This window comes from Taudactylus pleione, unplaced genomic scaffold, assembly GCF_031769625.1.
Source record: "Taudactylus pleione unplaced genomic scaffold, aTauple2 ptg000647l, whole genome shotgun sequence".
In the NCBI taxonomy this organism is placed as follows: Eukaryota; Metazoa; Chordata; class Amphibia; order Anura; family Myobatrachidae; genus Taudactylus; species Taudactylus pleione.
The window spans coordinates 874,138-886,696 of record NW_028285049.1 but is presented as its reverse complement, the minus strand read 5'-3'; the positions used below and the strand labels follow the sequence as shown (position 1 = coordinate 886,696).

At 42.9% G+C, this 12,559-nt stretch overlaps 1 protein-coding gene across 4 annotated transcripts in view; it reads left to right on the top strand.

Moving 5' to 3' along the window:
- The window catches only part of RICTOR (RPTOR independent companion of MTOR complex 2), a 153,517-nt gene that overhangs the window by 136,706 nt on the left and 4,252 nt on the right, over positions 1-12,559 (top strand). For 3 of the 4 annotated variants that reach the window (XM_088455255.1, XM_088455257.1, XM_088455258.1), the window contains 2 exons: positions 1,606-1,764; positions 6,273-6,396. In XM_088455255.1, the coding sequence (XP_088311381.1) occupies positions 1,606-1,764; positions 6,273-6,396 (283 nt within the window). The remainder of the gene's footprint in view (positions 1-1,605; positions 1,765-6,272; positions 6,397-12,559) is intronic. The other variant, XM_088455256.1, reaches the window with a different exon arrangement.

Sequence of the window (12,559 nt, the reverse complement as noted above, 5' to 3'; positions counted from 1 at the left end):
CATTGAGTTTCTGTATAATTTTTATGCTGTTGCAGGGGTTCTCCACAATAATGGGCATAGCATTACCACAATAATGGGCATAGCATTACCACAATAATGGGCGTAGCATTACCACAATAATGGGCATAGCATTACCGCAATAATGGGCATAGCATTACCGCAATAATGGGCACAGCATTGCCGCAATAATGGGCACAGCATTGCCGCAATAATGGGCACAGCATTGCCGCAATAATGGGCACAGCATTGCCGCAATAATGGACACAGCATTACCACAATAATGGGCATAGCATTACCACAATAATGGGCACAGCATTACCGCAATAATGGACATAGCATTGCCGCAATAATGGGCACAGCATTGCCGCAATAATGGGCACAGCATTGCCGCAATAATGGGCACAGCATTGCCGCAATAATGGGCACACCATTGCCGCAATAATGGGCAAAGCATTGCCGCAATAATGGGCACAGCATTGCCGCAGTAATGGGCACAGCATTGCCGCAGTAATGGGCACAGCATTGCCGCAGTAATGGGCACAGCATTGCCGCAGTAATGGGCACAGCATTACCGCAATAATGGGCATAGCATTACCACAATAATGGACAACACCTGCGTCTAGACAGCTGTTTTCATGAAAAAATCCTGTTGTCAAATTAGCTGAAGATTCATAGGGGAAAAACGGAGACTGTAACCTGGGCACGATGACCTTGATATATCTTCAGTTGTTGCCCAAAACAAACCAGAGTGCAATTTTTTATAGAATTCTTTAGGTGGAAAGGTTTGCTAGCCTTTCATGTCACTCGCTGACACAATCCCAGCTGTAGCCTGCTCTGACACTCTTCTCATAGGACCTATGATGTATTGCCCCAATACCCCGTTCTGCTGAGGTCGGGGAAATCTAACGTTAGATATCCTCGTATCACCAATCCTGACCAAAAAATGTTCAGGAAATGCAGATTTTTTCCCAGATCCACCAACGGATCGCCGACCATTGATGTCCACGGATTGGTGTCTTTGATCGGTGTTGGCAGAACGGGGAATTAGGCCGTAGATGTATGACCAGCATAGGTCCAACAGAGTACATTTTATATCTCCCCAGCCTATTAATTTGTTTCACATTTGTTGCATAAAAACCCTGTCTGGGTTCAGGTGTCATTACCACCAACCTTGTCTTCCCGTATGACCAGTTATTTAAAGCCATACAGAGAGACCCTTATGGACACCGCGCTTTTCTCTCCAGGAGAACACACCGTTCATTGGGGGCTGGTCCCACTGTTGTAACTGGTACCTAAAGCCTTATTGCCTGGTAACTTGCAAGTAGCCAGTCCGTCCATGCCTGTCCTATACAGCTGAAGAGCGCACTTTGCTGTTCAGCTCTAGCGGAAGGTCATGTACAGACTCCTCCTCCTTGTGTTGTCAGCACAATACATCTATCAGCGTTTATGGTGGCTGGGTACTGAGAGGGTGGGTTGCAGTGAAAATCCCTGATCTAGAGGAACTATTTGGTACATACAGTAAGTATTTCTTTCTTATTCCATTTTGGTGCATTATTCATTATCCATTTCACTCACATTTACCCATTACTGCCATTTTATTCCCAGACTTTCCTGACATTCCATATTCTGACTGGTGTGCACATAGCATCCCCAATCATTTAGAGGTGGTGTCCCATTCTTCCAAGTGTTCTGGGATGTCAGGGTGTAGCGAAGGTGGTTCCCAGGGCTCTGCAAGCAGTACCAAGAGTACAGAGCTAGTTCTCGGTAAGTAGTCACCAAACCTATTATTGCTTTTCCTTTGCAGAGTTATGTAGCCAGCAGGTGAAATCCTTATCCTTTTTTGCACCGAGTTTCCCCAACGCAAACACAGGATGAGTGATATTGTATGAGTTTGTTCCCACAGCTGTATATTAAAATTGTTACACTGAGATTATCATATTAGAACATGGCACGACCTTTTATCATGCGTTAATACCCATTGCAGTGCATTATGTTGGTTGAAGTGGGGAAGTACATGGAAAATGAGTAAAAAAGCATCGCTATAATGCTTCTAATGTGCACATTCGTTTTCATCCCTTTCACCCATTTTCCAGTGCATACGTGTGAATGAGCAGTGGGGAGTGTCTCGTTAAAGGGCCATAGTACGTTATGTTGTTGTATGTAAGTGTTCTGATGGTCTTATCCGGGTATATTTTATAATGTATATGTGTGACCATATTCCCTAAAATAAGAGGCGCTCCAGTTACACTCCCAGCATGGAAATGATCCCCCCTCAGTAGATATCTATAATTTTGTTTATCACAACGGTGTCACTTGCTATCAGATCTGCGCACAGATCCTTAATCGTACTGCCTTTTTCATATGAATGAAAGTGTTATTCTTCAATAGGCAAATCATGTATTCTATGAAGTAGAGCAATATTGGTTAATTATGCTTTCCTCCCTGAGACGTTGATGTAGGGTGTCTAAACACCCTGTACATTATCTAAATCTAAGTCATTTAAATCAATACCTTTTAATCAATGAAAGAGACATCGGTCTGTAAATATATTAGCAGGCATTTTATATAATTGTTACAAGCTCTAATGAATAAATATGACAAAGCAGGAAGTAGTTGGGACCACAAGTGGCGGCTTTTTAGCGCTGCCTGTTGCCATCACTGGCTCAGATGTTCTATTAGGTCAGAACTGAGGTGGGATTGTAAGGGAGACTATACAGGTCCCGTCCAAGGATTATGGTGCAATGTATGTATCAGAGTCTATACAATTGTATGTAACTGGGCAGCAGATAGTGTAAGGATTAGCATTACTGCCTCACAGCACTGAGGTCTTGGGTTTGATTCCCACCAAGGAGCATATTCAATTAGCCACAAAAAGCATTTTTCGGCGGAAAAGTATCGCTGATGACGTCATTTCACCAGGCGAAAACTTACACCCGTATTCAGTTCCAAAGACTTTTCGCACCCTTGGGACAGGCCCCCAAAGGTTAACTGCGTCAAAACAATCCTAATAAAAAACCAAGAACACCCAAAAAAAAGACTTTGAAAAAGGGGGCGAAAAAGTACAAAGTTGGGGTACAAACTTAAAAACTAGCAAAATAAGATTTTGGGGGTCTGCAAGTATGAGGGAGGTGTTTTTTTGTTTGCAGGTGCTTGGTGAAGGTGCGTTTTTAAGGTTTTTTTAAAACTTTTGCGAGTTTTAACCATGCCTGTACCCATTTTCATGTACCTCAATATGCTGGGACTAGTTATTTTCTTAAAAAAACCCTGCTAAATGCTATTCTTCACCACTTGTGCAAAGACGCTAATTAGCAGCTATTGAGAACATTTAATTACCACAAATAGCTTCAGTAGGGTTTTTCGGGGGCATCTACATTGATCCCCAATGTTAGTGCATCTTTTGGGGGGGGGGGGGGGTGTCAGGCTGATTTCCCCAAATCTGACAGCACTTTTCGCCTGTTTGCGTCTCGCCGTGTCCCGGTTTTGCGTCTCTTGGAATTGAATAGGGTGAAAAGCGGGGCCGCGCACTAAAAGCTTTCGCCTCCAGAACACGCAATGTCGGCGAAAAGAACGGCAGGCGAAACCTTTCCGACTTTTCGCGTCTAATTGACAATGCCCCCAAGGCCCTAATTGTGTGTAGTTTGTATGTTCTCAATATGCTTGCATGGGTTTCCTCCAGATACTTGGCTTCATTCCCACTGTCCATATACTGATAGGTTCATTGGCTCCTGACAATATATAACCCTAGTGTGTGTATGTTTCTTATGTGCATGTTAGTTTTTGTGGGAATATAGATTGTAAGTCCCTCCGGGGCAGGGACTGATGTCACTGGCCAAATATTCTCTGTACAGCGCTGAGGAATACGCGTATGCTATATAAATGTTAATAAATGAATAATAACGGTTACTGTTCCATGGGCACATGTTTTGTGATTAGCATTTTTTGTGTACAAAGACATGGGATATTGGAGGATGATTGTTACTTGAATACTCTTTTAATATTGTTGCTTTGTAGTGGTGTATTAATATATGTGAAGTCATTCGCTTTCATCTATATTGTGATGTAGTGTATACATATACAGTAAGTAACATACAGTACTTAAGCGCCTTACATATAGTTGCCTTATTATTTCTATATACATTGATTTTTTGTGTGCGGTATAATAATCTCTTGCGTTCTCCACTGTGTTGCTCAGGTGCATGGATTTGCGTGAGATCTCGGTACGGTACTGCATATTATACATGCTGCTGTACGTTGGGGATGACTATTTGGTTTAGAGTTGCAGGCGTTGTTATCACGTTACATCTAAATATTATCATCTATAATTTTGTGGGATACGTAATGTCTGCACCCATTTTGTGTGTGCTGTATTGCACTTTATTGAATAGTGCCCAGTGTCATCTCGTATTCAGTAACCTCACTTGTATCTCAGTGGAAGTGTCAGACATTGCAGGGATTCGTTTAGTTAATGTGCCACAGCTATTGTTTGCTACTGATTAGCTGCCATGTTTGGTTTCTGAAGAAAACCCTGAAGAAGCTCCGTGCAGGATCAGCATTGATGTGAAACCTGACTGGCGATATACTGTCCACGGGACACGCTCCACAAAAGGGGGCATGGTCACTCGAACAGGGGGCGCGGTTTTGATACACACCCTCTTTTCAAATTCCGCAGCGCTTTGCAGAGAATATCTCAGATCCACATAAAATACATATAAAGAGCCGGATCCACATTAAAAAAAAAAAAAAAAAAAAACACATTGCGAAAGCCAGATCCACATAAAGTACCACCAGAACACTTGTAAATATTTACATCAGAAGATTGTGCTTACCTGCCATGCCTAGGTCTCTCCATGTAGCTTCTAATCATCGGCCAGTTGGATTCCATCTCCTTCAGCAGAAGAGGAGGAGGATGGTAAAGGGAGGAAGAAGGGAGAAATGGAAGATCAAAAGGGGTGGCAGGGTGAGGAAAAGTGATTTTTGAGGGGCACAGGTGAAAGGTGGGTGGTAGGGGTAATATATTGGAAACCAGTGATGTCTGGATATGGGAGGGCTGCAGCTGGAGGGTCATAGGACAGCAAAGACATGATTTGGGAGATACATGGCAGGACCGAGGGGAATGCAGGACAAGGAGGGATGGACCTGGGGGGCACAGGTCAGGGAGGGCTAGTGCTAGACAGAGAGCACTGTACCTATTGCGGGCATAGTGATGGCTAGACATGGGAGAGTGGCACAGGGCAGGAAAGGCTTGACCTTAATGGGGGGGGGGGGTGTCACAGAGCAGGGAAGGCTGGACTGTAATAGGGGGGTACAGGGCAGGGAAGGCTGGATCTGGTTGGGAGCCACAGGACAGGGAAGGCTGTGACTGTACAGGGTGCAGGATAATATATGTACCTGCTGCTGGTGCATCGGCAGCAAGCCAGGTACGGTGAAAGACTATCGGCGGAATTTCAAACATGGTGCTGGCCACAAGCCAATCTCAGCTCATTAAACAGCAGCTAATCAGGAGTGGCTGCTAATGATTGGTTGCGGTTCCACGAGCTGTGATTGGCTCGCGGCCGGGACCATGTTTGAAATGCCGCCGATGCTGCTACACTGTACCCGGCTGCAGCTCCAATAGGTACAACTGCCTTCATTAAATATAGCGGAACAGGGCTAATGGGTGGTCTGGTGCACCCCCTTAGTAGGTGATCCTGATACATGCGGAATATAACACCGTGTCCAGTTACTGTTGTGTGATAGTCTGTGTTTTCTGGGATCGCCATGGTTTATTTGTTGTTACGGCCAACAGTCTCACTTTGCTCATTACTAATACAGCTCAGGAGACTATCTGGCTGCTGTCTGACACCTTATATTCAGTACGTTATTAGAAGTTCTACCAGCTATAACTCCTGTGTGACTAGTCATACAATGTACCAGAAGATATGCTTATATAAAGTAAAGTAATGGTTTATCTGTACATACTGGCTTTGCTGATGTATATGTCTAAGTATGCTGTGTAAATAGTGAGGTATTCCACAACATCAAACATTCATAGCATCAATGTAAGGAAACCTGCAATAAACATAAAGCAATATGTCATCCAGGGAAATGCTGGGCCATGTAAACAAGTGTGAGGTGCTCTGTAAGCTGTATATTCTCCTTTGTAAAGCTAAAGACCATACTGGAAATGTTTTTGGACCTTGGTAAAGAGAAAAATCTGCAAATAATTAGTTGTAAAATTGCTATTTAATACAGTTTGCAGCAGGTTTCATACATTTAGTTTTGCATCACCACAGGGGGAAAATCCATACCGGAAGATACACCCGTGTGCCGAATATTGCTGCGGAAAGAGGTCTTAAGGCTGGTGATTAATTTAAGTAGCTCTGTAGGAACAAAGAGTCATGAAACGGGACTTTTAACGTAAGACTTAATATTATTATTACTTTCCTATTTCTGTCTTCTCTTTCCAAATTTCCCATTGTGTTTGGAGTACGGCTATAAAATCTCCCTGTAATTATGTATCTATATAAGTTTGTATACTGTCTGTGTTAGTCTGTACTTTCAAATAAAATATATTAATATTGGCTGTGTTGGGGCATATCAACACACAAAGAAAGCATGTGTGGAACTGCAAGTCCCAGATTGTCATGGGTATAGAAGGCTGAAAGCTCTATTTATTTTTTTCTCCATGGTCATAAACAGCCCTAGTATGTATTGCTGAGCTAACCACCATATTTAGCCCTCTGTAGTGTAGTCCCACAATAAGGGGTGAATTTACTAAGATGGGAGTTCTATTTAAAAAGTGATGTTGCCCATAGCAACCAATCAGTCTACTTCTCATTTGTCTTGCACATTCTAGAAGATAATACCTGGAATCTGATTGGTTGCTATGGGCAACAGCACTTCTTAATAGAACTCCCATCTTAGTAAATTTACCCCTAGGTGTCAGTGTTAGGGGAGGGAACTCGCTGCTGATTGTTTCCTGGACTACACTAATGAATTCTACAGAAATTACCTAGGGCAAATGTCGCCATTACAGTCCATGTTTTAAGGATAGCCATGCTTGAGTCCAGATGGTTAAATCATATTGACTGAGATACTAATTAAGTCATCTGGGCTCAATCATGGATATCTGTAAAACGTGGACTGTAATGGTGGAGTTTGGGAACCTCTGACCTACGGTATATTCGTGACAGAAATCCTTATCTATAATACTTATAAATGACCATGTCTGTGTTTGTTTGACTGACTGCAATAAACTCCGGAACCACTGAGCTGATTGTGATGCAGTTTCCACCATTGTGTAGGTAATTTTCCCAGGCAGGTTTTAGGCTAAGGATCATCACGAACGGCCTTCAGGGGGCTGCGGGTGGGGCTCTGCGGTGAGGGGTCCCCTGCACTGCTCTCGGCAAGTGTAAATTATTTTCAGCCCGATGCTGTGAGGAGTACAGAGGGCAGGAGCCACCTGAGGAGACCCATAACACAAGCGCTGGTGCACCTGCTGTTCAGGGACCCATTATGTGTGGTGATCAGTGGAGCTCCCCGTCATCTGGATAGACAGCAGCACTGCCCTTAGTGATGAGAATACCGGAGGGCAGTCACTGAAGAGAACATAGGGGCCGGCTCGGTACAAGTGCCTAGAGCTGGTTCCTGTGCAGGAGGCGCTGCTCAGTACAAGGGAGCTGGTGTCCAAGTGGCAGAGTGCAGCCAACTGAGGAAGGGAGCCGGCAGCCTAGGGAGACACAGATCACCGACTTCCACCCGAGCAGAGCCGGCTACTGCAGCTAGTTATATATAAAATAATGTTTGTCTTGGTTAAAGAAATATAATGGGGAATATATTTAAGTGCATCATCCCCTGTAGTGAAGTGAATGCTGCTGACGCTTTGAAACCTAGACTTCGCGCTGTCACTAATATTTATTTTATGCGTGTGAGTGATGATCTGTTCTACTTTCAAGAAGAAATACTGAGCAAGGAAAATATGACATAAGTGTCGGATCATCACATTAGAACCCTCACTGCAGGGTGAAAGTGACGCATCACAGAAACAGAGTGGGATAATCAATTCTATATATATCAAACAGGTCCCAAACAGCAAGCTCGCAGGGGAAAAGCGCACAATGAAAATAACAATATTCAATCACCATAAAAAAGTTTTAATGCTTCGCACCAGTGCATGAAGAGGACAATGTTCAAAAAGGAATCATAAACAAGCTATGCAGCATAATGAGGCAATACTTATCAGCTCTGGTGCATATTTGAATGAGAATCAAACCAGGGAGCTAGGCTCAAACCCTGGATAGTCCCGACAGCCGTTTCGTGTCTACCTTCATTAAGGGACTTAACTTCTTCTGTGTGATAGCCAGTTTATATACCAACCAACATTGGCACAATAAAACATAAAGTGAACTCACCTGGATCCGTTCTGCGGTCGGCGGCGTCCATCCAGAATGGAGCTGCACGCGCATGGCCGCATGCGGCGTTCCCACGTGACACGCGCCGCACCAACAATGATGCAGCACAGGTAACTATGGGAACGCCGGGCACCGAAACCATGACAACGGGCATCAACATCCGGCGGACAGCGCAGCGCGCACAACGGACCCCAAAAGGAAGCAAAATACATAAACAAGCTAATAAATAGGTGTACATTTAAAATAAACACCCATTACAACAAGTAGATATACAATCTGGATATCGGCTATTATATATATATATATATATATATATATATATATATATATATATATGTGTGTGTGTATATGTATGTGTATATATATATATATATATATATATATGAGTTTTCTTGTATGTAACTGTCCAGCCGGATAACAGCCTTTATCATCATTATTCACATTATTTCTCCAATTTATTATATTAGCAATGTTTTAAATGTTCTGTTTTTTACATTTGTCATTCACAGTTTGACTGTTTTGTGTCCGACGACATCTCCGTGTTTCCCATTCACCTACACCGCACTTCACTAAGACACACTTAGGAACAGTAGTGGCAATTAAGATGTACAGCAAGAGATAACTATATGAAGAATTAAAATAGAGAACGATCCCAAAAGCATTGTTAAAATACTGTGGAAGTCTAATATGTACAGTCAGGTCCATAAATATTGGGACATAGACAGAATTTTCAGATTTTGGCCTCTATTCACCACCATAATGGTTTTGAAATGAAACAAACAAGATGTGCTTTAACTGCAGACTTTCAGATTTCATTTGAGGGTAATTACATCCAAATCGGGTGAACGGTGTAGGAATTACAACAGTTTCAATATGTGCCTCCCACTTTTTAAGGGACCAAAAGTAATGGGACTATCAACTCAAAAGCTATTTCATGGACAGGTGTGAGCTATTCCCTCGTTATTTCATTATCAATTAAGCAGGTAAAAGGTCTGGAGTTGATTCTAGGTGTGACATTTGCATTTGGAATCAGTTGCTATCAACTCTCAATATGAGATCCAAAGAGCTGTCACTATCAGTGAAGCAAGCCATCATTAGGCTGAAAAATGAAAACAAACCCATCAGAGAGATAGCAAAAACATTAGGTGTGGCCAAATCAACTGTTTGGAACATTCTTAAAAAGAAAGAACGCACCGGAGAGCTCAGCAGCACCAAAAGACCCGGAAGACCACAGAAAACAACTGTGGTGGATGACAAAATAATTATTTCCCTGGTGAAGAAAAACCCCTTCACAACAGTTGGCCAAATCAAGAACACTCTCCAGGAGGTAGATGTATATGTGTCAAAGTCAACAGTCAAGAGAAGACTTCACAAGAGTGAATATAGAGGGTTCACCACAAGATGCAAACCATTGGTGAGCCACAAAAACAGACCAGATTAGAGTTTGCCAAACAACATCTAAAAAAGCCATTACAGTTCTGGAACAACATCCTATGGACAGATGAGACAAAGATCAACTTGTACCAGAGTGATGGGAAGAGAAGGAAAGGAACTGCTCATGATCCAAAACATACCACCTCATCAGTGAAGCATGGTGGTGGTAGTGTCATGGCGTGGGCATGTATGGCTGCCAATGGAACTGGTTCCCTTGTATTTATTAATGATGTGACTGCTGACAAAAGCAGCAGAATGAATTCTGAAGTGTTTCGGGCAATATTATATGCTCATATTCAGTCAAATGCTTCAGAACTCATTGGACAGCGCTTCACAGTGCAGATGGACAATGACCCGAAGCATACTGCAAAAGCAACCAAAGAGTTTTTTAAGGCTAAGAAGTGGAATGTTATGCAATGGCCAAGTCAATCCCCTGACCTGAATCCGATTGAGCATGCATTTCACTTGATGAAGACAAAACTGAAGGGAAAATGCCCCAAGAACAAGCAGGAACTGAAGACATTTGCAGTAGAGGCCTGGCAGAGCATCACCAGGGATGAAACCCAGTGTCTGGTGATGTCTATGCGTTCCAGACTTCAGGCTGTAATTGCCTGCAAAGGATTTTTAACAAAGTATTAAAAAGTGAAAGTTAGATTTAGGATTGTTTAGTTTGTCCCATTACTTTTGGCCCCTTAAAAAGTGGGAGGCACATATAGAAACCGTTGTAATTTCTACACCGTTCATCTGATTTGGATGTAATTACCCTCAAATTAAATCTGAAAGTCTGCAGTTAAATCACATCTTGTTTGTTTCATTTCAAAGCCATTATGGTGGTGAATAGAGGCCAAAATATGAAAATTCTGTCAATGTCCCAATATTTATGGACCTGACTGTATTATAAAAACTGTTTCGTTGTGGCAGAACATGACGCAGAATGGAAGCGAGCCAGGATTCCCAGGCTTTGGGGAAAATAATATTCAGTTTCCCATTTAGAGCATTAGGGGTTTTTTTTTTTCCTTAGTGCAAAGGGGGCGATGGTGGCTTCCACTGTGCTGCTTGTTGCAAAAGACCTTATACTGTGGTCTACGTAGTTAGCATTTGGATAAGACAGTTTGATTAGTAGGATGTACTCCTGTACGGAGGCTTTACATCCGCTCATGAAGCAATGCCCTATGCTATTCTCTATATAAGGAATGCAGTTTGTGCAAAGCAGGAAACCGCGTTCATTCCAGTCCAGTCCCTCAAGGGATCAGTACTTGTAATCAATTGCCCAAATTAGAGCACTAAAAGAAAATAATTCCAAGGTCCATGACCCCAGGCAGTTGCAATGTGCTCCTCCTAATTAGATCACGTATTTTGCCAACATGCCCCTTTGTGCTGCATTCTAAACTATACTACCTTACCAGGTGCGGTCCATGCAGGTTTCTTGCTGTGCCACTCTCTGGTTATTAGTTGTCTAGATTCTTCTCTTTGATGAGAAAGCAAATATAGAGGACTAAAGTGTGTACTGTAAAAAGCAGCAAGTGTCAAAGGAGGTCTCCCCTATTCCTCCACCAAAAGTTCACTAAACAAAAGATAGTAGACAGAGCACTTCCAGCTCTAATGAAGATACTCCATACTTACAACCACAAGCCTATGTAATGGTCCTTTTTCAACGTTCATCATTACAGCAGTCATGTAGCAAAAGAAACCTATAGGTATTTCCTCCTCACTGATATTTTCACATATCCACATGGAATGAACAAGAGATTGTATATAGTGAAGTACAGTTTAATAAAAGATAAAACCTGAAACATTAAATGATACAGGTATCCTCAATGGCTGATTGACAACAATTACCAGCTGGTAGTAAGGAGCTGACAACGGTCCATTCTTGTGAGCATGTGGGCATATCATATACCAGCGTCTGTCACGGGCATAAGCTGGATACAAATTCCCGTACACCGCAAGGTCCAAAGTTTGTCATCAGGTGGAATCCCAGTACCAAGCACCGATGCGTTTCAACCCTTATCTAGGGTCTTTATCAAGGTGTAATCCAAACAGGAATAATCTCCTATATACTCAGTCCAACCTATCCGCACGGCACAGCTGGTCCCTATACATCAATCTACTACAAGTCCTGTGACCTCTTGCTGTGCCTGGCCAATCACACACTCCCTATGAGGCACATGTTTCCTCTTAACTGCCCGTCACCTTAGTAACCAGGACGCACCTTCAATAACTTTGTATACAGGTTGTGCGACATCACTTCCGGTCCGTAGTCCTAGCAGCCGGACTCGTCCGCATTCGCCTCTTCATAGTTTGTTAGGGTGGTCTGAACTTCATTGGACCGTCATTGGGTTCTTCCGAATGAGAATAATCATGGAAGATGCCCATGCTTGGTAATATTCCATATAGTACGTGACGTTCAATCTGAGGTCAAAATGTCGTCATAAAGTGCAGAGTGCCTCTTGGTGTTGAAGTGCTGTGTCTACTATCTTATGTTTGGTCTTCTCTTTGATGGCCAATTGGGTTTCAGTGAGATGGAGGGGTGCTAACCTTGTACATCTCAGGGTGCAAGTAGCTTCTGGCATGCCCTATATATGGCGGCCTCAGTCCTTTGTCCAGATGAGTCAAGATGGGAATGTGTAATGCTGACCATTTGGGTCTGTGTTACACTGGACACACAAGTTCCAATGCCTTGCAACCAATATATATGCATAGGATGTTCAGGGCTGTAGCCGACAACCTTCCCT